The 27,935-nt window shown below is 39.7% G+C and overlaps 1 protein-coding gene across 1 annotated transcript; it reads left to right on the top strand.

Moving 5' to 3' along the window:
* The first annotated feature begins 259 nt into the window (after window positions 1-259).
* On the top strand, window positions 260-12,419 carry LOC310635955 (uncharacterized protein). The gene is made up of 5 exons (XM_083355347.1): window positions 260-360; window positions 2,701-2,784; window positions 4,838-4,885; window positions 8,722-8,806; window positions 12,302-12,419. The coding sequence occupies exons 1-5, from the start codon at window positions 268-270 to the stop codon at window positions 12,382-12,384; spliced, it is 393 nt and encodes a 130-aa protein (XP_083211473.1). The 5' UTR covers window positions 260-267; the 3' UTR covers window positions 12,385-12,419.
* The last annotated feature ends 15,516 nt before the right edge of the window (window positions 12,420-27,935 follow it).

The raw sequence follows: 27,935 nt of genomic DNA, 5'->3' as shown, positions 1-27,935 counted from the left end.
CCAAAGAAAGGAGGAAGATAGCTACATTTAAAAAAAAAGATTCATTCTGGTGGGATGCTGGAAATTACCAAATCAGCATTTAAGAAGATTAAATGGTTCTTAATCATGTAGTCAGAAAACTTTTCTTTCAGTCTTCCAGCTCTGCAATAAAACACAGTTGGGAGCATCTGTGATTTTTAAAAAAAAGGGGGCAAACTGAGATCCTTCACCTTCCTTTCTGTAGGAACCTGAGAAGAAACGGCTCCTTCAAAACTTTGAATTGTCACCATGAGCAACCTTGGGAAGCCAAGAGCTCCAGCTTCCCCCATCCTGACCGAGCAGCCGAAAAGAAAAAGGGGGCGGCCAAAGAAGCAGCCACAGGTAAGAGTTCATGCTTTAGTAAGCTCAGAAAATTCCATTAAATGCTTTGCCTTTGTATTAAGTTAAGATTTATAAACAGTATCCCCTCTGACCATAATAGAAATGATATTAGATGACAAAGTTTGTAATTCCCAAACAGTCTCAGCAATTCCAGCCAACTTTGCTTTGGTCAAAGCTAGAGATCCTTTTCTATTTATCACCGTATGTGTGTCATAATAATGTATAGGGCAATTTATATGCTCAAGCTGAACCACTGTTCAGTGCTGGAATCTATAAAAGAGCATCTCCAGCACATAGTTGTCCAGCCACTACATGAATTCATCCAATCAAGGGAAGCTGGTAATTGGTTCCATTATCAAACTGTGCTTCCTGTTAGGAAGTTTATTTTAATGCCCAGTCAGATTCTATCTTTCTCTAATTTAAGGCCATCGTTCTGCCCTCTGAGCAATAGAGACTGAGTTTGGGCTAAACTGTAGTTACTTTAGAGGATTGTGAAGTGGTGTACTCCATTCTTGAATTACAATGTGCATTCCTACTGCCCGGAGTCGCTGGGAGCCAGCTGGTATATAAATGTAATAATTATTATTATTATTATTATTATTATTATTATTATTATTATTATTATTATTATTATTATTATTATTATTATTATTATTATTATTATTCACAATCAACCAAATATTTAGACTAGATTTTGGCATTTTTATCCACCTACCCAGTTTTCCTGGGGATCTGGGATAGATAGATGTTGTTGTCTGATGGTGTTAAGGGTATCATCTGCAGGATGTAAGCTGTTCCAAGTAAAGCTCCCTTTTGCAATTGACTGACTTGATTTTGTCAATGGCGATGATGTTCAAGTGATGCTCCAGATGTTTTGGAATTGCACCCAAGGCTTTTGCTTTCTTTTGCAGTAAGGGGTACATCTATTTTTTTTCCCACTAAAGATTGGTGTTATGTTTTTGCAAACCTTAACTCTCCCTGGACCTTGATGTTATATGTTCAGGGTGTCATTTGGTTGGATTAAGGATTCACAACATGCTTTTTTATGGGGAATATTTATTCCAGAAGATCTAGTTTATGTATATTTCCAGAAAGGCATAAAGATTGCAGCAAACCAGATGACTAACCGACAAACAAATGTCCATTTTACCAAAAAACCAATAAACTCATTCACTTTCCTGGACAATCTAGGTACTCTGTAGCATCAGATGATGGTCCTTACATCTGGACAGAAAAGTCACAGCAGTTCTCAGCCTGCTTACACAGCTGGAGTAGGCTGTCTTTCAGTTTTCTAGTATGCTGAGCATAGCCAAAGCGTGCACATTCTGAGGAAGAAAAGAATGATTGCTTTGCAATAAAACAGCAGATGATTGTTTTCTACATTGTTCTCCAAAACAACCATAGCCACCCACAGACAAGTAACACTGTTGATGTCTATAGAATATTTCAGCTGTATCCAGTGGATGTCAGTGACAAGTGTTCCTTTTGACTAATACTGAGGTGTATCCATTGGAAAAGTAATTAAGAAGAGCGGTGGCTCAGTGGATTAGGACGCTGAGCTTGTTGATCAGAAGGTCGGCAGTTTGGCGGGTCGAATCCCGAGTGCCGCATAACAGAGTGAGCGCCTGTTACTCATCCCAGCTTCTGCCAACCTAGCAGTTCGAAAGCACGTAAAAATGCAAGTAGAAAAATAGGGACCACTACGGTGGGAAGGTAACAGCGTTCCGTGCGCCTTTGGCATCTAGTCGTGCCGGCCACATGACCACGGAGATGTCCTTGGACAAGCGCTGGCTCTTCGGCTTTGAAACGGAGATGAGCACTGGCCCCTAGAGTTGGAAACGACTAGCACGCATGTGCGGGGGAACCTTTACCTTTACCTTTAACAAAAGCACTGCTTTAGATTCCACATTTAACTATTAATAGATTATTTTCTTCTCTTTTGCTAATATTGGTGTCATAGAAGATCCCAGGTTAATCAAATAATCTTCTCATCACATACACTTTTGAGTCCAATTGATCTGCAATTTAGCATTACCCGAGATCTGATATCCATCGTAGAAGTCATTTTTTTTACATCATGAGAATTATTGAGACTACTGCTCAGTAATAGGCACTTCTGTCTAATAGTTTATTTAGATTTGATGCCTTCAGGAAACCTGTTCAGTATCAGCCACCAAAAGATTCTGGGTGTACATCCTGGAGGTTTTATTCATTTCATCTGGTGTAACACTAGATTTTATCTTGCAATATTCTCTGTAGTTACATACAGAGAAAAATAAGACATAGCGATAGCTGTCCTTCTCATTCATAATAACCTTCCCCGCTTTTCCATCCAAAAAGGATCCAACTGGACCTCTGCCCCCAAAGAAACCACGTGGACGGCCAAAGGGAAGCAAGAAGAGGAGTGCTGGGTGTGGACTAATGGTAAGAACAATCAGATTGACATGTTCTACTCCAATCTTCTTTACTTTCTGATAGAGGAAAGGGACTGATGGTCTTTGGGCCTAGAGAAACAAAGAACTGAAATCAAAAATACAAGTACTTGTATATAAATCATATACTGTAATTTATAAGTTTCCCTTTATTATACGCCAGATTTTCTGAGCCTTTGAATCAGTTTTTGATTCCCAACAATTACCTGGACTAGCCCTTAAAGTTTTCTTGACTAGTTTTTCAGAAATGGTTTGTGCTTGCCTCCTGCCTAGCATTGAGAGAGAATGACTGACCCAAAGCACCCAACTGGTTTTGCACCTAAGGAAGGACTAGATCTCAGGATCTCCCATTTTCTAACCTGATGCCTTAATCACTACACCAAACTGACTGTCATACAATATGCCAGTACTAATGCATTAAATATAACCCATCAACCGACAACCTATCATTCTCCACTGTTATTCTTTGCTCATTTCTTCTAATGCAGGGGTGTCAAACTCAATTTCATTGAGGGCCACATCAGCATTGCAGTTGCCCTCAAGGGGCCGGGTGGGTATGACCAGGGTGGGCGTGGCCTATTGGGTGGGCATGGCCAGCTCTACATCGTTTGCATCAAGGGTGCCTATGGGGACCTGGGCAGGAGTGGGACAGATCTGAGGGTCTCTGGCAGATGGAGGGTCTCTGGGCCAGGGCCAAGGCAGTGGGGGCCATTCCCTCACTGTTTCCAGGATGGCTTCGCAGGCCACATGAAACCACTTTGCAGGCCGGATCTGGCCCCCGGGCCTTGTGTTTGACATGTCTGTTCTAATGATTCCTTGACCTTTTTTTGTCTAATGTCACATGTCCTCCTTTGCCATTGAGAATATTGTTTTTCAGTTAAACAGTTTGATTCCAAAAGTAATAATGACTGCCACTATCAACTTTGATATCTTCTACTTGTTTTCTTTATCTCCCATATCTCTTTCATCACATGGAATTGCCATTGATACAGCTCCTTTATCTTAGGATTCTATGGAGACATTATGAGATTTTCAAAAAGTTGTCTGGCTAACACATCCAGTAATAATTATTAATAGTAATAATTGATTAAAATACCCCATCTGACTCCCAACAATTCTGGGTGGCTCACAACAATCAAAAGAATGAAATTAGATTAAAACCCATTAAAAGGAAAATAAAAGATGGCCAAGACCAAGAGACCAGATGGAATTAAGCAAGGAGTCTATCTCACCAAAGTCCTGGTGAAGAAGCCAGGTCTTCACAGAAGTTTTAAACAACAGCCAAATGGGGGCCACCAAATCCAGTAGTGCCTAGAACACCACCATCAAGCCAGATAAATTAAGAATCTCTCTGGACATTAAAATATGTTGAGGAATCCTTTCTGAAGATACCCTTGCTTTCAGAAGACAACTAATCAGAGAACTTTTCCCTTTACTGTTCTCAACCAATGGAATCAGTGGTAGGATTCAAATATGTGGACAACCTGTGTGGATCCCACTTCCAGAAGTCCATTCTGGGCCTGGGCAACAAAAAAATTAGCTACCAGTTTTGCCAAATTGGTGTGAACTGGCTGAATCTCACCACTGAATGGAATGTATATACTGTGTTGTCGTTGTTGCTCTGGTTGGCTGCTATCATCTCTTATCTCTGATATTTTATTTTTAACACTGAAAAATGAGATATAATCGTCCACTGGGACCCACTAGCAGAGAAGGAGAATTAGGTCATTGTGCTTTTCAAACCTGGACTAGCCCAGTTTTCTTTCATATTCATTCATTTCTCAGCTTCAAGTTGCCAATAGATTTTTGATGGTGATCTCCCAATTTTTCTTTTCTTTTAGCCCTAATGTGTTGATTTTGGTCACTAGATGCAAGTCGTTCTTCTACTATCTTTTCAAAATTCATTTTCCTTTCCTGAATCATTAGAGACTACCTATCAAGAAGATGATAATTAGGATTTAATGTATTGATTGCAAAGAGTACCTATTGCCTAAGAGACATGCTGTTTTTATTGTCGTTGCTGCTGGTGTTGTTCTATATTACAGGGGCACATCTCTACTGCAAAAAAGCCCAGGGGAAGGCCAAGAAAGTGGGTAAGTGTACAGAATCAAAACTGTGGCATGCTTTCTTTTTCTTCTTAAGTAGCAGCTCATCTTTCAATCTAAGGATGCATCATTTTTTTTTCCAGGACTGAGGGCTGTCCTCTGTCGCTCAGTAGTAAAATAAAGGTTACACTTTAGAAAGTCAAGAATGTAGCCTCAGTGAAAACAAAATAGAATTGTAGCTTCAATTAAAACTAATATTATTATTCTTCGGTTATTTATTATTATTTTTCTTATCTCACAATAAAAATTACATTTTGGTAACAACAAAAGTCCCTGGGATTTGCACCAAGGCTTGGAGGGCTAAGTTATGTTCTAGGGCTTCAGTGTCTAAAAAAAACTTTAAACATGATTGTACTAGTCCCTCTCATTATATTTCTGCAGTAAAGTTTGAAAAAAAAATCTAGCTGGGGAGCCGGAGAGTTGGAAGGCAAATGAATCAAACACACTATTATTGTGGCTTTTCAGAACATTTCCAATATATTTGTGCTATTAATTTATTCATTAGATTTATAGCCTGATTTTCCTCTAGGACAGATTTTTTTTTTCAAATTAGCACTTTCCAGGTATGTGGACTTCATTTCCCAGCATTCATAGCAATCATAACGCTGGCTGGAGAGTTCTGGGAGGTGCAGTCCTCCCAGAATGGATAAGTCTGCTCTAGGCACTCAAGACAGAATAAGTACCATTCTCTCCTTCAATGTCGCCCCACAACTGTAATTTTGTGATGTAAAATTGGGCTGACAGACTTGCTTATCATAAAGAGAATTTCCAAATTTTTCAAGTCATTGCTCATACAGACAAAGGACAAAAAATATTTTCATTACCAACTAGAAAAATGTTCTGATTTCTAAAGACAAGCCACTTTTTTGCTGATGCACAAATTACCAGCTGTGAAAAATTATGTTTTCATCTGTCTAGAGAAAGCATAGGTAACCTGTGACTTATGGAATGATGCCTCCAGCTTTACTGCTCCTTATTTTGCATCTCAGAACCCTTCAACTGTATATCAAGGATCTCCATAGACATTCTGGAAAAAAAATTAATTATTCCTAATTTAGCTCTTCCTCAAAAACAAAAAACAAAACCAAAAAACCCCACAGTCCTGCTCTCCTAGAGAGATTTTATGTCACTGCCAGGCCAACTATGAAAGTCATATTGTGATTTTCCAGCCCTCAACCACAAAAACATTGGCCATCCATCTCAGCCTTTATAACTGAGGGTTAAATGTAGGTCTTCAGTGTGCCAGCAGCATAAGTGAGCAAGGTGACAACTGGTTTGGTCACGGCAGAATTTGGAAATATCTACAGTAAACGCAGAAAAAGAAAACACATTTTCTTAAATCCTCTCCAATTTTTGTTTTCAAAACCTCCACTTTAATTTATAAAATCAAAGGCAGTGAAGGAATAGCTCTAGATAAAGCAAGATATAGTCAAATTGCAATTCACAGCAAGAAATAAGCTCCACTAAACACAATGAAATTTATTCCCATGTAAACATGTCAAGAATTCTATGTCAAGTAAGTCTTTTATAAATTAATATCAGTCTTTCATCTCTAATAACTTTTAATTTTTTTCTCTTTGGCGCTTCGTGAAAGTCAGTCTATGCTTGCATGCAAAGACAAGTGGTGGTTCCAGAGTGAAGTTTCTGTTATCTTTTTATAGTCATGCCTTTTTATATTTCTTTGAAGGGAACTGTTTATAGATTGGCTGATTGCAATAGCTTGCAGAAGGAGATCGCTTATCAAAGCAGAAACACAATGTCAAACGGCTAAATGTTTCTCTATTTAAAATGTTTCTTTCTACAGTATTTCTATTCTGGATTTTCAGAGTGGTCTCAGTAAAATGTTGTTTAACCTCCTCCTTTCTCAAAAAAACACAACACAATGCCGCATAATAAAAACAGGAGGCTGTGTGCTTTTTTACTAAGGATCTCAAGTGCTATGTTCAAAACTGTTGCAGTGGCCAACTGTACGACACCTGCTGCCACAGGCTGGCCTGTGGTTAAACTGCCAACAGCATAGAGGGGAGCAGAAGTCTCAGTCATGACTCACCCCACAAAGCTCTGCTTAGTACATCTGGTGCAGGGCAGGAGAGCATGTGGGATCCGAAGCAGAAGGAATGGCCTGCGATAGTTAAAGTTCAGCTTTTTTCCCAGTGACCCAGCATCAATTAAGCAGTGGCCCAAGCTGGAATCTTTTCAGAAAGGAGAAAAGGGAAAAGGCATAAAGAGAGCTGGATTTGCAGATGTTTCTGCTCCATGGCCAATGCACAGCCTTTAGTTCTAAAATACCAAATGCAAGGTGCAGTTCTGAAAGCTGTCAAAGGGGCATCAATAATCAGTGTCACCTTCAAAGTTGCTATGTGCAGCTCTCCTGCCATGTCCCCAATTAGCTTTGTTGGCTCACTGCCAGGGAGGACAAAAGAGACATCTGAATGCATTAACACACAAAAGCTTTTCAAGTGTCCTCCCACACCACTGCCATTAGATAAAAGCAGGGCTTTTTTTGTCATAGAATGCTCAGAACGGAGTTCCGGCACCTTTTTTGGATGGAACTTTATAGGCTAGGCAAGGCAGGTTGTATGACATGTGTGAGTTCCGGTACCTTTTTCTTTTACAAAAAAAGCACTGGATAAAAGAATGTGTTGGTCTTCAAAGAGTGCATGGTGGTTCAGGGGAGACATGCAAGAATGAAAGCCAAAGATAGGATTCTTACGCTTCTATCCACAGTGTATATGTACATCTTATGAAAGTCAGTAGGGTTTATTTTCATATGACTGCTCAAGAAAAAAATTTGGAGCCTCCAGAACCCAGAAGGCATTGTGCATTGGAGAACCTGTTCTATAAAGTTCTATAACCTACCACAGGTATAGCACAGTTGTACCTGTGCTATAAAGTTCTAGTTCACAAAAAAGTTCTAGAACTCTAGATTTCCCTTTCCAGCAAGCATTGTCCAGCTCTTCAAGGGTAGAAATGAAGCTTGCTAAACTGTCATTCCTAAGTGCTTCTGTAAACTGCTGATCCCTGTGTGGAAAGCAAAAGGGGATTGATTGCCTGGGTGAGTGAAAAAGACAAAACAAACATTTTTAAAAAAATAAATGCCAGAATGCAGGAGGGCTCTTTTTTTGTTACATTTTCATGTAAAATAATATAGCTTCTGCTCATATGGTAGACAACCAGCGTGCGTTTTATAGGATGTTGACTCAAATTTTCATATTCTTGCTCTAATCCAGGTGTCCGACTTGTGGTCCATGAGCTGCATGCAGCACTGAACAGATAGAAATGCAGCCCCACAAAAAAGCATAAACTTTTAACATTTTAATGTGATCTTTTCACCAACAATCAGAGCTTGTTTCTAATCTTCTTGAAACTCCTCACTATTACCCTATAGACGGGAGAAAACAATTTTTGACTGAACTCTAAAATCAGATCTGCACAAAGGTGAAATCCAATTAAACCTTTGCTTTTCTGGCATTGTTGTTTATATGTATATAACAAGAAGGATCAGTTTTTTATTATACAGTAGCTGAAAATATTGCAAAGGTCTAGGGAATACTAAGCATGTTTAGCAAGTGAAAAAAGGGACAAAAAATACATAAATATATTTTCAAATATACAGCATTTTCTCAAGTGAGAATAAAGGGAAGAAACATGTGAAACTTTGGCTGTGTATAGATGTAAGGTAAGAACAAGAAATATCACTTCTATAGGTTATCTGGTTTGACGATCATTTAAGAAACATTTCATAAAGCCTGTTCAGTGGTATCACATTGAAGGAGGATTTTCATGTTGTTTTATCCTAGCAAATACTTATAATTCCTTTACAGCTTTTTGTCCCTGAGGAAGAATATCAGAAAACTGAAGTCCAAGGGGAAAGCAACTCAGGTTTTAATACATGCCCCGCCACAGAAGGTGTGTAATAATTCATTCCTTTAGTCAATCCTTGGTCTGTTGATTACAGATGTTTTGTGTTACTTCAATCACCAGGATCCTAAGGAGCTCACAGCAGCAACACAATCCATGAAACTATGACCACACAATCATATTTAATAGTCACAATACTCTAATTATAAAACCAATGTTATACATACATATACATATACAAACTTAAAGACCATTAATCAGGTTTCTCCACCTACTCACAGGGTATTCACTACCTATTTAAGGTTTCCCAACTCTTGAAAAGAAACATGATAAGGTGTGTTATGTCGTGGTTAAGATGGTGGATGTGAACTGTTTGAGGGATGGTGTTTTCCAGAATCAAATACTACCCATCTGTGCTCTTTACTATATCCATTCTTTCTCAGCCCAGCTTATATCACAGGATGTACAGAAAAATTATGAGAAGAATTTTTCAGATTGCTCATTAACCCCAAAATTATATATAATGGTACTGCAAATAATAATAAGCACCTTAAGTGCAATCCCAAAACAATTGGAGCCCTACCTGAACACAACTGGCATTGAGAAAATCACTATCAGTCAATTGCAAAAGACAGCTTTACTTGGAACAGCTTACATCCTCCGATGGTACCTTTAACACCATCAAACAACATCTGCCTATCCCAGGTCCTTGGGAAGGATTTGATATGTGGTTAAAAATGCTGGCCGATTGTGTGACCAAACATAATCTACCCTTTGACTAGTCCTATCAACCCTTGTGAATCAATATAGACCACATTGGGTGACCCTGATATACACCATCTTAACTTCCCAAATAAAATATCTACATGTGATAAATAAAATTTAAATGGAGACGTTTCAGCAAGAAGAACCAGCTCTTGCTTTGAATGGATTTGATGTTGAAATGGTGTTACAGAGCAGTGGATGAAATTACTCTTTATCTTCACCCTCTTTGTTACCTTAGTCATGTTATAGATGGAATATGCTGATGACTGTCTAGCAGTCAAACATGGCCTTGTTGAACTTTTTTTCAATAAGTCAGTGCAGATGCTACTTGATAAATTTGGAGGCGTTTAACCTCCACTTCCTCTCTGACTCCTGTTGTCATTACTTCTAAAGGGTATGGTGACATCAGCATAGCCATTGTTGTGCTCAGATCCTCCCCAGATCTCTGCCAAATCAGTATCTCATGTACTTCCTTCATAACCACTCAAAACATTAGTAACAACATATTGTCCTTTCCTCTTCTGTTTAGAAAATCTCCTTTCTTGCCTACGTGTTTATGTGCAAGTACAGATCAACTCCTATCTAGTGCCATCCATTAAACTGAAACTGAAATAACTGACATTTCTTAGAAAATGTCTGTATGATGTGTTACCCTTTAACCCCATTAACATTAATAAAATAAATTGAAAAAAATAAATAAATTGAAAAATAAATTGTAGGAAAGAAAAGAGGAAGGAAGCATAGATATACAGGCATGGAATGTATAGCCAGCTGTAGCAACAGGCTGAAGAACAGCTTCTATCCATGGGCTGTTAGGCTCCTGAATGGGAAATAACTCTATGTATGATTGACTTGCGAGGCCAGTGTGTTGTGCAATTAGCTCACATGGTGTAACAAGATGGTGGGTTTGTTGTCACTGTGAGTTGTAGGGGGGCATGAAGAGAGGCTCAGCCAATCTCACTGTATACATATTGCACTTTGGTAATAAAGGTTTGTTCATTCATTCAATTCTACAAAATATGGAACCAAGCCCTAGGAAAGAATATGGGTGCAGCTCAAATGTCTTTTTTTTAAATTAGTTTTATTCATTTATAACATAAAATGTGAAAATACAAAAGCAAATAGTAGGGGACAAGAGTAGAAAAAAGGAAAACAAAAAAGGTGTGAAGAAGGGAGGGGAAGAAACAAAAGGTATTGACTTCCGACTCTCTCTGTTGCAGTGAAAATCAGACATTAAAAACAAATCACATACATTTCTATAGTAGTATGCACTAGCCATTTCTATATTGGCAAATCAGTCTAATAGGTAAAACCCAAAATCATAATATCATTTTTTCCCACCTCAAGCACAAAGTACGGAAGCAGTTTCCAAGTAGAAATAAAAGTACTTATGTTTTCTTTTATCAGCACAGCCAATTTGGCCATCTCTGCTAATTGCATCAGCTTTTGTAACCATTCATCCATGGTAGGAATTGAGGCATCCTTCCACTTTTGTGCATAGAGCAATCTTGCTGCTGTCACTATATATAAAATCAGAGTTCCAATTTTTTTTCCAGTTCTCTTTGCATTAGGCCCAGAAGGAAAATTTCTGATTTAATCTTTATGTTCACTTTAAGAATTTTCTGCATTAATATATGAATCCTACTCCAATATTTCTTTGCCTTATCACACGTCCACCATAAATGATAAAAAGTCCCTTCTTTACATTTACATTTCCAACATTCATTTGAAATACCTTTATACATTCTAGATAGCTTATCTGGTGTTAAATACCAGCGATACATAATTTTGTAAAAATTTTCTTTTAGGTTATAATTTAATGTAAATTTTAAACCTTTTATCCACATATTCTCCCATTGTTCAAGAATCACATTATGCCCAAAATTGGATCATACAATGCAGCTCAAATGTCTTTTTGACCAAGAATTTAAAAATAGGTTTGGTGTGATTTTCTCCCACAAAAAGTGTTTAAGGAAAACATTTCAACCAAGGGGACTGCTCAGTGGGTTAGGACACTGAGCTTGTCCATCAGAAGGTCAGCAATTTGGCGGGTCGAATCCCGAGTGCCGCATAACAGAGTGAGCACCTGTTACTCGTCCCAGCTTCTGCCAACCTAGCAGTTTAAAAGCACGTAAAAATGCAAGTAGAAAAATAGGGACCACTACGGTGGGAAGGTAACAGCGTTCCGTGTGCCTTTGGCGTCTAGTCATGCCGGCCACATGACCACGGATTTGTCCTCGGACAAGCACTGGCTCTTCGGCTTTGAAACAGAGATGAGCACTGGCCCCTAGAGTTGGAAACAACTAGCACGCATGTGCGGGGGAACCTTTACCTTTACCTTTTATTTTGAAAACAATCCATAATCCTGGATTTACATTTGGAAATTTAGGTTTGGAAATATGTGGCCCCTCTCACCTGGGTGGGAGGCGTGGCATATAAATTTAATAAGTAAATAAATTTCTCTCCTTCTGAAAGTTATCTGAATAAGACTAGTTATGTGGAGCTCCGTCTGGTACTCTGACATCTGGACTTTCATAATGATGTTCTGGAAATCCTTGTACTTCTCTAAAAATTTATAGAATTTCCTTACTATGTTCAGAAAGAGAACACCAACTTCCTGCCCCCATAGAGTAGTTATAATGCTTTGGTCCCTTGACAGCTGATTGGAGAACTCTAGAGTATATATCAAAATCTCTTTCATGTACAAGAGATCTTTATAAACAAACAGTAAAGGTAGAAATTTGCTTCAATTCACTCTTCATCTCATATTCTCCTTAGGGACATCTACAAAAGGCTGTCACATGAAGAAGGGAGCCACAGAAATCAGGAGAACATTGAGTGAACAACAGTCTCCTTGTTGATGTGTCACAAGAGTAAAATGAATTAAATTCCTGTTCTGCCATGTGCAAAGTAAAGCCAAGTAAAGCTCCCCCACCCCCAATTTTTCTTTTTTACCTTTACCAATAACTGCCTCTTGCAAAGCTCAGCCATTCACATTTGTAACAGTGGTCTTCACCCACAAAGGAGGAGTTAGATCTAATTGTTATTTGCAGGAAAATTGACCAATGTTACGTGTTTTGAAAACCTTTGTTGATTTGAGTCTTGTACCATTGGAAACATTAATTATTCTAGGATGCCAAGATCTTGATTTTAAGAAATGGGAAACAACTAATTCCTAACTAAACTTGCTTACTCAGAAATCCCACTAAGGGCAATACTTTTTAAAAATAAGAATGCTGAGTTTTGAAGCCTTGACTTACATTTATGCCAGGTTCATTTGATAAACAGGACAGGTGCAGCACAACACACTCAATTTGGTTTCTAGATTAATGCATGTTTTCAGTATATTTAATTTATGGTTGAGCAAGTCATATATACTGGATTTGAACAATATGCCAAATATATTTGATTAATAAATAAATATATAAACCATTCCCACTCAACCTCTCCACTAAAGTTAATATTAGATAACCTTACCTTATGTTGTATGCACATAACAATTGGGTCTCTAATTGTCCTAATGAAGCATGTTATGTTGCAACCAGGATATCATAAACTATAAGATATTTTGGCCTACCATGTTGTACATATTCAGTGCATATACTTAGTTTATAGTCCACCATGTTGCATAAACTAGAACAATGGGTTTGTTGATTAATTTCATTTGTTTTGTGTATCTACTGTATGTTCCAAGGGAACTTTCAAACAATGGGGTAGTAGTACTTGGGGGACAAAAGGATTTGTCTGCCAATCACATTATGTTATCACTATGTGGGCCAGTTGGGCTTAACACTCTATTCCAATGGTGCTGCATCTGTTGTTGGGTTTTTTTAAAAGCTTTTATGACCTTCAGTTCATGCCAATAGATTGTTGCCTTTTGTAAGAAGGAACAGTCTATACATAGTTTGGTAGAGTTCTTGGCTTTCCTGACCTTCCAATTCCTGCAAATCCATTGCAACGGTCTATTGATATGATTATGAAATGAGCCCAAATGCATAACTGCCAGCAGCAAAACACTGAGGAATTAAGAAAGCAATGAAAAGTTGCCACCATGGTGATCACAGAAGCATGGGAAAAGACAAATAACATGGAATCTTCTCTGCAAAGACTTGAGGAACAGGGCAGGGGATACCCTTAGTTCCTGTTCAGATAGTGAATAATAATAATAATAATAATAATAATAATAATAATAATAATAATAATAATAATAATAATAATAATGAAAGGTACCTTGGAGGTCTTCTAGTCCAGCCCCCTGCTCAGGCAGGAACCCCTATATCCGTGGTGGCGAACCTATGGCACGCGTGCCACAGGTGGCACGCAGAGCCCTTTCTGTGGGCACACGCACCGTCGCCCCAGTCCTAGGCCTTCAGCTGGGTTTTATAAAACCTTTTTGCTTTAGGCCTTTGCCACCATGTGCAAAAAAAAGATTCAATCAATCAATCAATTTTAACTTCTCACAGGAAAAAAAAAAGATCTTGCAAAGTTGGGATTGATTGAACTTTTTAGTCCCAACCAGTCTGCCATTACCACCGCAGCCATGCCCACCCAATGGGCCATGCCCACCCAATTGGCCACACCCACCCAATGGGCCACACCCACCCAATGGGCCACACCCACCTGGCACCCGACGATACATACGTGGGTTTTGGGTTGTAGTTTGGGCACTCGGTCTCTAAAAGGTTCGCCATCACTGCCCTATACCATTTCAGACAAATGGCTGTTCAGTCTCTTCTTAAAAACTTCCAGTGTTGGAGCACTCACAGCTTCTGGAGGCAGATTGTTCCCCTGATTAATTGTACTAACTGTCAGGAAGTTTCTCCTTAGTTCTAGGTTGCTTCTCTCCTTGATTAGTTTTGAAGTTATGCAAGATAGACTTCATTCCAATAATAATAATAATAATAATAATAATAATAATAATAATAATAATAATAATAATAATAATAATAATAATAATAATAGAGTTGGAAGGGACCTTGGAAGTCATCTAGTCCAACCCCCTGCTCAGGAAGGAAACTTTATACCATTTCAGACAAATGGCTGTCCAGTCTCTTCTTAAAAACTTCTAATGTTGGAGCATTCACCGCTTCTGGAGGCAGGTTGTTCCACTGATTAATTGTACTAACTGTCAGGAAGTTTCTTCTTAGTTCTAGGTTGGTTCTCTCCTTGGTTAGTTTCCACCCATTGCTTCTTGTCCTGCCTTCGGGCACTTTGGAGAATAGCTTGCCTCCCTCTTCTTTGTGGCAGCCCCTGAGATATTGGAACACTGCTATCATGTCCCCCCTCATCCTTCTCTTCATTAAACTAGACATACTCAATTCCAGCAACCGTTCCTTATATGTTTTAGCCTCCAGTCCCCTAATCATCTTTGTTGCTCTTCTCTGCACCCTTTCTAGAGTCTCAACATCTTTTTTACATCGTGGTGGTCAAAACTGGATGCAGTATTCCAAGTGTGGCCTTTCCAAGGCATTGTAAAATGGTACTAATACTTCACATGATCTTGAGTCTATCCCTCTGTTAATGCAGCCTAGCACTGTGTTGGCTTTTTGGCAGCTGCAGCGCACTGCTGGCTCATATTTAAGTGATTGTCCACTAGGACTCCAAGATCCCTCTCACAGTTGTTACTATTGAGCAAGGTACCACCTATACTATACCTGTGCATTTGATTTTTCCTGCCTAAATGTAGACCCTTACTTTTTTCACCATTGAATTTCATTTTGTTAGATAGTGCCCAATGTTCAAGTCTGTCAAGATCCTCCTGTATCTAAAGCCTATCTTCTGGAGGTTTGGCTATTCCTGCCAGCTTGGTGTCGTCTGCAAATTTGGTGTCGTCTGCAAATTCCCCATCTATCCCCTCATCCAAATCGTTGATGAAGATGTTGAAGAGCACTGGGCCCAGAACAGAGCCCTGGGGCACCCCACTACACACTTCCCTCCATGTAGATGCAGTTCCATTGAGGACCACACACTGAGTACAGCCAGTCAGCCAGCTATGAATCCATCTGGTGGTGATACTGTCTAACCCACATCTTTCTATCTTACTAGATCGAGAGTGTGTCCCCCCCATGAGTCAGACCCTGAATTACTTGTGTCAGGTCCATGGCCGTCATGGAGGCCAAGAACTCCGGGCTAACTCAGATGACCCTTCCAGAGAAGGCAGGTTAAAGTCGCCCAGAACTATAAGTCTGGGAAACTCAACCGACAACCCTGAGAGGGCATCGAGAAGCTCGGGCAGGGCCGTTGCCACACAGCTGGGCGCCAGGTATGTTAGCAACAAGCCCAACTGAGCCCCAGGGCCACACCTCAGGAGGAGGGACTCACTCCCGCCTATCTGTACAACAGTGGACTCCCGCAGACATAAGGTCTCCTTTCTATGAAACAAGTAGCTAATAATTTCTGAATCACAGTAGAAGCAGACCATCTCTGCCTATTATTTCTGTATCCATCCCTAAGCTCAAATAACAAAAACATATTTTCAAGAGTATAGGAAACCACTCTCCTACCTTCAGAATAATGTAGTAATTAATTATTGGTGGACTGTCCTAGGTGTATTTTTAATCTGTCTGTCTTCTATTTTTTTCTCCTTCTCCTTAATGAACTGGAATTTAAATCCATTGTTCTTACAGTGTTTGTTGTCTGGTCTATCCATATATACCACTTTGCTACTGATCTACCTGTTGCTCAAACCCTAGTGCAGTTTTCCCCAACCAAGTCCCCCCAAACGTATCAATATTGCTCCTATCACCTCCAGCCAACATGGGGAAGACCATCCTGATGATTTTGCTAAAGCCTAGATTGCTTCTAGCTTATCTAAAGCCTATCTTCTGGAATGTTGGCTATTCCTGCCAGCTTGGTGTTGTCTGCAAATTTGATGAGTTCCCATCTAACCCCTCGTCCAAATCGTTGATGGAGATACTGAAGAGCCCTGGGGCACCCCACTACACACCTCCTACCATTGGCCAATCATCCTCTGCATTAGACAAATAGGGCAAGCACTAGTGGGGCAAGCACTGGCCCAAGTAGGTCTAGTGCTCCTTCGTAAAGTCTAGACAAACTGGGGAAATCCTGCTAGCTAGGGGAATTTGGGGAGTTGAAATCCACACATCCTAAATTTGCCAAGTTTGGAAAAAAAAACCCTGCTCTAAACTAATAAAAACAGCATTTTTATTGTGTCCTGGTGAGTAAATGGATTGTTAACAGACAAAAAAAGCTCTGATTATCTTAGATACTTTTTAAAATTGGATTCAGAAGAGAAGGACAATGGAAAGGCTGGTTATTTAATAGAATCCTTAGACTTACAACACCTGAGGCTGTAATAAGATTGCTACTGAATGAGACTCTCTCTCTCTCTCTCTCTCTCTCTCTCTCTCTCTCTCTCTCTCTCTCTCTCTCTCTCTCTCTGTGTGTGTGTGTGTGTGTGTGTGTGTGTGTGTGTGTGTTTGGGTGCACAAATGTAGCTTTCCTGCTATGGTCTCTGGTCAAAGTGGCTCTAGATTTTTCACATTAATCTAACAGGAACTCAGGGAAGGTCTGGAGTAGGTAGCAGCACATAACTAATCTTGGATTGAGCTCAGAAAGCTAAACCTCATTTATACTTAGATAAGAGACCACCAGGAAACCCCAGTCTATAGATTAGATGAGACTGGATTTTTTAAAAAAAAATCATTCTGGAACAAGGCAATACAAATCACTCTGTATTGCTCCCAACAAAACTGGATAGACATGTTTATGTAGTCATTAGGAGTTGAGTTCAACTCGAGTAAGATTTGGTTTTAAGTTTCAGAACCTAAATTACCCTGTACAATACTCCATTCACTTCTTGCAGAAGGATGACATCTTGAAACTGAAGATTGAAACTGAAACCCAAGGCCAGCATATTCCAGCCACTTGGGGCATCATTTGCTGATGGGTTGAGGCTGTGGCAGGAACCATCCTTGCAGTTTAAAGGCTGTCAGAAGCAACTTCTGAGAGCAATCAAGTTTCAAATGTGCTTGTACAGTATATACTGTACATAACTAGATCACTGCCAAACTATGCTTGTATTCTGCCTATTCTTCCTGGACAAACTGGAGGCTCTGAGGCCTTGGATTGCATGCATCGATGAGGCATCACCCATCCCAACCAGTCTCGATGTACAGATAGTCCTTGATTTACAACAGTTCATTTGGTGACTGTTTGAAGTTAAAACGGCACTGAAAAAAGTGACTTATGACCATTTTTAGACTAGTGACCATTGCAGCATCCACATGGTCACGTGATTTAATAATAATAATAATAATAATAATAATAATAATAATAATAATAATAATAATAATAATAAGTCGGAAGGGACCTTGGAGGTCATCTAGTGCAACCCCCTGCTCAGGCAGGAAACCCTATACCATTTCAGGCAAATGGCTGTCCAGTCTCTTCTTAAAAACCTCCAGTGTTGGAGCATTCACCACCTCTGGAGGCAGCTTGTTCCACTGGTTAGTTGTTCTAACTGTCAGGAAGTTTCTCCTTAGTTCTAGGTTGCTTCTCTCCTTGACTAGTTCCCATCCGTTGCTTCTTGTCCTGCTTTCAGGTCCTTTGGAGGATAGCTTGACTCCCTCTTCTTTGTGGCAGCCCCTGAGATATTGGAACACTGCTATCATGTCACCCCTCACCCTTCTCTTCATTAGACTACACATACCCAATTCCAGCAACCGTTCCCTATATGTTTTAGCCTCCAGTCCCCCAATCATCTTTGTTGCTCTTCTCTGTACCCTTTCTAGAGTCTCAACATCTTTTTTACATCGTGGTGACCAAAACTGGATGCAGTATTCCAGGTGTGGCCTTACCAAAGCATTGTAAAGTGGTATTAGTACTTCACTTGATCTTGATTCTATCCCTCTGTTAATGCAGCCTAGCACTGTGTTGGCTTTTTTGGCAGCTGCAGCACACTGTTGGCTCATATTGAAGTGATTGTCTACTACAGACATGTCAAACACAAGGCCCGGGGGCCGGATCCGGCCCGCGAAGTGGTTTCATGCGGCCCGCGAAGCCATCCTGGAAACAGTGAGGGAACGGCCCCCACTGCCTTGGCCCTGGCCCAGAGACCCTCCTTCTGCCAGAGACCCTCAGATCTGTCCCACTCCTGCCCAGGCCCCCATTGGCACCCTTGATGCCAACGATGTAGAGCTGGCCACGCCCACCCCGTAAGCCATACGCACTCTAGCCTTGCCCACCCCATAGGCCACGCCCACCCTGGCCACACCCACCCGGCACCTTGAGGGCAACCGCAATGCTGATGCGGCCCTCAATGAAATTGAGTTTGACACCCCTGGTCTACTAGGACTCTGAGATCCCTCTCACAGTTACTACTATTGAGCAAGGTACCACCTATACTATACCTGTGCATTTGATTTTTCCTGCCTAAATGTAGAACCTTACTTTTTCACCATTGAATTTCATTTTGTTAGATAGCGCCCAGTGTTCGTGTCTGTCCAGCTACGAATCCATCTGGTGGTGATGCTATGAAACCCACATTTTTCTATCTTATCAAGTAGTAGGTTGTGATCTACTTTATCAAATTCCTTACTGAAGTCCAAGTAAATTATGTCTACAGCATTCCTCTGGTCCACTAATTTTGTCACTTGCTCAAAGAATGTAATAAGATTTGTCTGGCATGATCTGTTTTTAACAAATCCATGTTGACTTTTAGTGATGACTTTGTTTGCATCAAGTTGTTCGCTGATTTGTTGTTTGATTATCTTTTCCAGAATCTTCCCAGGTGTTGAGGTCAGGCTGATAGGTCTGTAGTTTCCTGGATCTACTTTTTTCCCTTTTTTGAAGATGGGAACTACATCAGCTCTCTTCCAGTCCTCTGGTAGTTCCCCAGTGCTCCAGGATCTTTGAAAAATATAGTTCAGTGGTTCTGAGATCACGTCTGCCAGTTCCTTGAGAACTTTGGGGTGTAATCCATCTGGTCCTGGTGATTTGAACTCGTCTAGGCTGAACAGGTGTTCACTTACCATTTTTTTGCCTATCTTAACTTGCATTTCTATTCTGTTTTTTATGGCACTGGTTTTGGTAGGTTGGACTGTTTTTTCCCTTTGTGTAAAGACAGATGCAAAAAACGACTTAAATAGTTCTGCTTTCTCCCTATTGCTTGTCACCTACTTGCCACTTTCCCCCACTAATGGACCAATCATTTCCTTAACTTTTTTCTTGTTTTTTATATGTTGAAAGAAGATTTTTTTTTGTTATTTTTGACTTTGGTTGCAAGCCTTAGTTCATTTTGAGCCTTAGCTTTCCTCACTTCATCTTTGCAGGCACGGGCTATTTGCTGATATTCTGACTTAGCTATGTGCCCCTCTTTCCAATTCTTATACTTGTCCTTTTTAATCTTTCAATTTATCAGAGAGTTCTTTATGCAGCCATGCTGGTTTCTTTTGAGAGCTGTTATTTTTCTTCTTTGTTGGAATTGTACTAAACTGGGCCTTTATTATCTCACTTTTCAAAATTTCCCAAGCTTCTTGAGTTGTTTTCCCCTTTAGGATTCTCATCCATGGAATTCTTCCCATGGTCTCTCTAAGTTTATTGAAATTAGCTCTTTTAAAGTCCAAGACTTAAGTTTGGCTGTGTTCTATTGCTTGTGTCTCCAGAATGTTGAATTCCAATATTGCATGATCACTTCCCCCCAAGGTTCCTGTGGCTTCGACATTTTCTATCATTTCATCTCTGTTTGTGAGAATTAAATCCAATATGGCTAATCCCCTAGTTCCCTTCTCTACTTTTTGGGAGAGAAAGTTGTCTGCTAGGTTTGTCAGGAATCTGTTTGATTTTCCACTTAGTGCAGAGTTTGTCTCCCAGTTGTTTGGATGCTTGACAACTGGCTCACATTTATGATGGTGGCAGCGTCCCAGAATCATGTAATCTTTTTTGTTACTTTCTGACAAGCAAAGTCAATGGGGAAACCAGATTCACTTAATAACGGTGTTACTAATTTAAGAACTGCAGTGATTCACTTAACAAATGTGGTGAGAAAGGTCATAAAATGGGTCAAAACTCACTTAACAGATTTCTCACTTAGCAACATAAATTTTGGACTCAATTGTGGTCATAAGCTCAGAACTATCTCTTAACTAAAGTGGCTTTTTTTTGGCTAAACATATACTTTCAGATGTAAAGTGGGGTCCAGATGTCAAACAATTGAGATCAGTTATTTGGGAAATGCGGCTTCAATTCATCTGCAAGGCTGTTTACACATATTGGAGTATTTACTTGCAATTTGTATGCTTTGATGACATTTTACTAGTGCAACAGTTGGCCTCTTGGCTATTAAGCACACTATGCAGAAAGATGCTAGTGTAAGGGAATTAAGCTGGAGTATTTGTCTACATTTCAGAAAAGCAGCTGCAGCTGGGCAGAAACACTTCCCATCCCCACTTCCCCAAGGATAGACTCAGCTCATTCCTTCTCCCAAAGGGTTGTAAACATTTACCACCCTAGACATTTGAGGGAAGGTGGACTTATTCATCCATTCCCCCTCCTCACAGTTTACTCACAGGCATCCACACCAACATTCCAGGTTTCTAGGGAGCCACATCCTGGTGTTTTTAGGAACATGCAGATGTCCATAGGCAGCTTCTCCCCAACTGAATGTGTATGAGAGAAAGAGAAGAATACCACAAAAAGACTATGTAGGGAGCAACTATTACAGGCAAGCAAAACAGATATTTCTCTCAACTTCCAGGAGTACAAACTACAGTAAACAGCCCACTCTGGGGTGATTCCTGCCCACAGTTTGGCTTAGAGATTGGCCTAGAGTGTGATAGAAACCAAAAAGGTGCAATGATGTTAAGGTGGCATGTAATTCCAACCAATGCAAGACCTTTTGGAGGAAGGTAAGCTATATGTCACTTTACAGGTTTTTGTTTCTTTTAAGGACTGAGTAATACAGATGTATTTCTGTGATTGCATCAATTTGCCAGGCTCAAGAGGATGGAGTTAACCCAGAGCAATATCCTGTTGTTGGGGAAGGTATGCGCCACAATAGAGAGTTTCTGTACAGTTATCTGCCACACTGCGTTGTGTCAATTCTTGGAAAACAAAGAACTTTCACTGTAAGATAGGATCTTCAAGTCTTACAAAGCAGCTTCTTCTCTAGCTACTTTTCCTGAATGTTTAGTAAGATTGGAGTGCCAGTGCTCCCTCAAATATTGTACTAATATTTGCAGTCTCTGTAAAAATCTGTCAGCCTAGCTGAGGGTAAGTCTCCAGAAGTTGTTGCTCCCTAAAAGTCAGTGGCCTCTAAAGCTTGAGTTTCATCTTGCAATCCAATGAAGACAGCAGCCATACACAATATATACAGGAAAAATAAGTGGTAATGTCCAAATCATGAATCGGTGGTTCTTATCAGATGTGTGTTATGCAGAGGAATAGTGCTGGAGAATGTTAGATCATCCAATACCTGTTTTTTTTTCCCTCCTCATTGTGGGCATTGAGTACCAATAGCAAAACAGCAGGAGCATCGTAAGTTCAAGATCTTGCCAGGCTCCATTCTTCCAGAGATGTGAAATTACAGCCTATATAGCACTGAGATAACTTATTTTCCAAATATTTGTCTTTTCTCCTTTAAAGGTATTGATTTACTGGCCATTTTCTGGCAGAGGATATCATAAAAAATATGTATGTAAGAGTTTTGGATTTGGGGGTGTGTGTGTCAATAATCAATAGTTCCTGGGAGGGAAAAAAATATGAATAATGCAATATACAACAATGTGAGCTCTTACAAGAGAGACCAGTGAGTTTACCACTAACAAATTGCACTGGATGACCCTTCACCCCAAGTTTTTGAATAATAAAAAGAAGATAAATTACCTTGATTCAGTTTCTATTTCCCTTCTTTGCATCTCTTGGTATCTTACCCTGCCCCAAAATAGAACTTGCCTCTGTAACTAGTTTATAAATTGCACAGAACAAAAGAAAACCAAAAATATGAATTTGTTTCTTTAAACATCTGCACCTGTGAATGATTTACATGCACCATTTTATGCATCTTGCAGCTGAAGTTAAGCAGATTGATGCTTTTATTTTTAAAACGGGAATGCTTTATCAGCATTCACATCTCAAGTTATTCAGCTCAGCCAGAACTGAAGCCCTAACATCTGAAGAACCCTGGACATTCTTCTGAAGTTGAACACTTTGAAATACATGTGGCAGAAAGCAGTTAAGATAAGTGACTTTAAATATTCAAAAGATAACTGACTACAATAATGCGAGAGACACTGAGACCTGTTTCATCTGAGGATTGAAGGCTGCTTTTGATAACTGATCCTTAGATATTAAAAAAAAGATTATGCCTTGGGAAGTATTCTTTGATTTTATTATTAATAAACCTGTATCTCCAATAGCACCTTTTGGTTCCCAGTTCTCTTCAACTTTTTACTTTGCCACAAATGGTAATAAACAAGTGAGGATAGACTCGTGTTTGCATATAACAGCCAAGCTTTAAATGAGTTAACCATTAAAAGCATCATGTCGTAGTTTATTCCATCTATCCTTGGCTTAAACAATCAGAACCCCAAATGTTTGATGGAACCCAAAGTCCAACAACTGTATACTGTAAGGCGCTAGATGAGGAAGGCTTATAAAATGTGAATGAGGAGCACAATGAGGAAACTGAAACTGACAGAAAAGGTTGCAAGTCAAGTCCTACTATTCAAAATTGTAAACTGCTGTTATATCACCAAGACAAGGCTCTTGGCAAGTGGAATCGTATGTTCTTTGTATTCTTAGCAACCTACTTGTCCTGATGGAACTACTTGTCCTGATGGAACAACAACAACAACAACAACAAAAACAACAACAACAACAACAACAACAACAATAATAATAATAATAATAATAATAATAATAATAATAATAATAATATTAATAATATTATTAATAATATGTTACAGGTCATGTAGTCCAACCCCCTGCTCAGGCAGGAACCCCTATACCATTTCAGACAAATGGTTGTTCAGTCTCTTCTTAAAAACTTCCAGTGTTGGAGCATTCAGAACTTCTGGAAGCAGATTGTTCCACTGATTAATTGTTCTGTCAGGAAATTTCTCCTTAGTTCTAGGTTGCTTCTTTCTTTTATTAGTTTCCTTCCATTGCTTCTTGTCCTGTCTTCAGGCGCTTTGGAGAATAGCTTGACTCCCTCTTCTTTGTGGTAGCCCCTGAGATATTGGAACACTGTTACCATGTCCCCCCTCGTCCTTCTCTTCATTAAACTAGACATACCCAATTCCAACAACCGTTCCTTATATGTTTTAGCCTCCAGACCTCTGATCATCTTTGTTGCCCTTCTCTGTACTTTTTCTAGAGTCTCAACATCTCTTTTACATCGTGGTGACCAAAACTGGATGCAGTATTCCATGTGTGGCCTTACCAAGGCATTGTAAAGTGATATTAACACTTCATGTGATCTTGATTCTATCCCTCTGTTAATGCAGCCTAGCACTGTGTTGGGTTTTTGGCAACTGCAGCACACTGCTGGCTCATATTTAAGTGATTGTCCACTAGGACTCCGATATCCCTCGCACAGTTGCTACTATTGAGCAAGTTACCACCTATACTATACCTGTACATTTGGTTTTTCTTGCCTAAATGTTGAACCTTTCTTTTTTCACCATTGAATTTCATGTTGTTATTCCACCTGGTATGATTAATATTTTTATACCAAAGTGAATTGTTCTAGTTTCTCTCTCCCAGGAAGCAATGGAATTAGGAAACGATCCCAACGAATTGTTGCTTGTTGTTGCCTACAGGGATCAGAATCTTTCTCACTTTTAGGGTGAAAATAAAATTGTGTATTGACTTCCAGATGCTGCTGCACAACAGTCCTTATTGACCATGCTGATTAGAACTGATGGGATTAGTACAGGGGTCCCCAACCCCTGGTCTGTGGACCAGTACTGGGCCATGGCATGCCAGCAATCAGTCTGCACAAACAAGCAAAGCCCCATCTGTGGGATGCAGGCAGCACACAAAACCACACACTCTCCGGTCCATGGAAAAACCTTTCTCCACAGAACCGCTCACTGGTGCCCAAAAGATTGGGGAACTCTGGATGTGCCTTTCTGCTAGCTTATGACATTCTGCTGCATGAAAAGACAATTATGCCCCAGACAAAACAATTGTGCCCTCTTCCTGAGTGAAAGTTTGTAGGATCAACCAAAGTGAAGGGGGTCCAATAAAATTCTTGATTTCACGTAAATATTTTAATAACATTTCAAATACAAGAACATATTGTAACAGTTATCAGAGTACATGTTAGAAAGAGCTATTGCATTAGAATACTGTGGTAGAACTCTTAACAAATCTCTGCATTCCTCTCTTAGTCATTCGTGATACAACACAATCAGAGAGGCTGCAACACAGAAGGGAAGAGCCCTTTCTCTACTCATATTCATTCATACAGACTTACTGAAACATACAAAAATAATCTGTGGACCAAAGTGCAGGCTTGTAGCAAATACTCAGTAAATTAATCATTCAGTCTCTACGATTTAAAGTGTCCAGGAACTGAAGGATTTCCATTAATGGCACTTCATTGAACATCTCATTGCATTTACAAAATGTATTTTCCAGTTTTGTTTTTTGCATCTTTTGCATTGCTAATGATAGCGATTGAAAGAGAGACAATGCTGCCACTGAGAAACAGAAACCTAGAAGAAAATAAACCTGATATTATTTAGCAGTGGCAGCATTGCAAAGCACAGTGCAGCCTCTGGCAACCTGGAGCACATCAATTATTTTGGGGCAGAAACTCCCACAATTTCCAGGGAGTTGCATTTCCACCATATCTGACAGCTGCAAGTTTAGAGATGGCTGGCATAGCTACTGCCTATAAAGAAACTGGCCAAAAGTTTCATGTGCGATTACCAGCAGCCAACTAATTGGAATGCAAACTAGAAGGTCTCAAACAGCAGAATCTAGCGCAGGTAGGTATGGGGGACCAGCAACTGCACAGTAGTCATTGGAACAAAATTACTTTATCGCTGCCCAAAGTAAGGACTTTGATATACCATACTTTTTATTTTTTTTTACCAGCAGCTTCTCTAACAGGGTTAAGGAATCTCCCCAGACATTTACTGAAATGCTCGTCAGCCCAAGCCAATGGCCAGGGACAAAGGGAAATAGAATCTGCTAATGTCTAGAAGCCCACAATTTCCTCAGGCATTTTCTGAAGAATTGCTCAAAGACTGGGCTCTGGCTTATTGATTTGAGCTGTAGAAACTGAATTACTGTCAATTGATGATTGTAGATTCATCTGGGTCCTTTGGAGTCATATGATTTATTTTATTTTTTTTAAGAATGAGCAGTTGTGGGATGAAAGGAATTGTTAATCATATCTGTGTGATTGCTCTTAAAGAACTCCTTTTGGCTAAGGAAGGTTTTATCACAATCTCCTTCTTATGTGTGATCACTTTCTTTCAAGAGGCGGCGGTATGGGGGAGGAGGAGGAGCTAACTTGGTTAAGAGGTATATTTTGTGGAGTTAATCACTGTATTAACACAGCCATCCACATGTACGGTATAATAAACTTCTATGTAATTGCTCTATGTTTGCAGAGAAAATCACTTCTGTCAAAATACATCCACAGGGGGGAAAAATAGGTGACAGGACAGCAATAGCCCTGATATATATATAGATACCCGCACCACATATATCATGCCATTAACTCATTGGTATGACAGCCAAAAGTTATGCATACATCATACAGATCTGCTCTTATGTGATTTAGTTTCCCACACAATTCAGGAAAGAACTGGATTGAGAAGCATTTTTAAAATGTTTCTTTTGAAAAGAGATGGCAGATAGTATACTATCTTGAGAACACTGAAAGGAACAGCCAGCAAAACATACAGAGACACATAGACATATCACTGCGTGAACTCCCATTAGTATTTATCTGCACTTTCTTCTGCCTTGATTAACAGCAGACAAACGTAAGCATTCTGCCAGCATGTTGTGGTTGAGTTCCAAAATCTGCTGGAAAGGGTGTGAGTGCCCACAAGCACTCTTGGTCCCGTTTTTTCATTTGCCTCTTGCAGCTGGAACCCATTATTGTGGCCTGTTATCCTTACTGATTCTTCACCAGGTGGTTTCTTTTAGCGACTGCCAAAGGAAATGGCTTTATATCACGCATGCACCCCTGCCCGGGCTCTGAAGGATGGGACACGCCAAAACATCCGTGGTCTGATTCTTTGCAAGGAGGAGAGGGGAATGAGCTCCCCCCCCTCTCCTTTTCACTGAAGCTACAATGAACATGCATAGATATTTAACATTAGTTTTCACAGCAGTAACGGTTAACAGGGTGGGGAAGTTGACTTGCTAGATCTGAAATTTTGTATTTTCTTTGTATTTTTCTTGAACACCTAATTAGGCTGAAACTGTTAACCCAGCCTTCCAATTTTTCACCAGGAACTATGTTTTCTACAGTGATTTCTTGTGTGCCCTAGCTTTATTATTATTTTTTTCCTCTTTCCCTTTATGGTAGTGGCTCTTTTGTTTGCCTTCCTGGACAAAGCAATAGAAAGACACAAGACACGTAAACATAAATATAAGAGGGGGGGGTTCAGAAACAAGCAGAGTCACTGTCATGCTGCCAAGCAAAATAGAGCACAGAGGCTGGCTGCTCTTGCAGATTACTGAGGATCTGTGCCATCACTGGTGTGAGATAGATGTAAATAAAACTATTTCCAAACTGTTTTTGCTAATCTGTTAAAAAAAAATGCAAAGCTTTCTTTAACACGGGCCTTTGCTTAGGACAGGTTTCTTGGCATCTGCTCAATTATCACTTCCAAGCCTTTCTTCCTTGCACCCAATTCCCAACAGCCTCTGCCTCCCATTTCCAAACTGGAAGAAAACAAACTCCAAATTCTGTGCCCAAATCTCTTGTAAATTGTACGCTGCCCAGAGTCATTTGTTGAGCTGGGCAGCTACTGAACTCAAATGAAATAAATAAATAAATAAATAAATATTCATTTTTAAATGACAAGAAGAAAATAAAATTAGCTTAATAAATAGATAACTAAGCACTTCACCCAGCTGCAAATGCTATAAGCAAAATAAATAATCTTCACCGTAGGGGTGGTATCCCAGTTTATCTAATGAACAAATAAGCTAAGTAAGCAGATGCATTTTCCCCTTAAATTGTAAAATAAGTTTATTTCCTCCATTTAGAACTGCTCTTCTTGCCAAGGTTAAAGTGTTGAGACTTTCCCATGGATTTCAATTGAATTATTAGCCCATTCAATATGGAGATATGGGGATCTCTGATTATTTAATATAAGCAAGAACATGCATATAACACTATTTTTCCAAATACAGGTGACTCAAAAAATTAGAATATCGTGCAAAAGTTCATTTATTTCAGTAATGCAACTTAAAAGGG

The sequence above is a fragment of the Vipera ursinii genome (assembly GCF_947247035.1).
Source record: "Vipera ursinii genome assembly, chromosome: 2".
Taxonomy (NCBI): Eukaryota; Metazoa; Chordata; class Lepidosauria; order Squamata; family Viperidae; genus Vipera; species Vipera ursinii.
This window is presented reverse-complemented; position numbering and strand designations above follow the sequence as displayed.

Bases quoted from the DNA above. Each gene is read 5' to 3' on its own strand.
- LOC310635955 (XM_083355347.1), top strand. From the start codon at position 268: ATGAGCAACCTTGGGAAGCCAAGAGCTCCAGCTTCCCCCATCCTGACC. The intron at 361-2,700 runs GTAAGAGTTCAT...CCATCCAAAAAG, and splicing joins GGCCAAAGAAGCAGCCACAG to GATCCAACTGGACCTCTGCC. The intron at 8,807-12,301 runs GTGTGTAATAAT...TATTCTCCTTAG, and splicing joins TACATGCCCCGCCACAGAAG to GGACATCTACAAAAGGCTGT.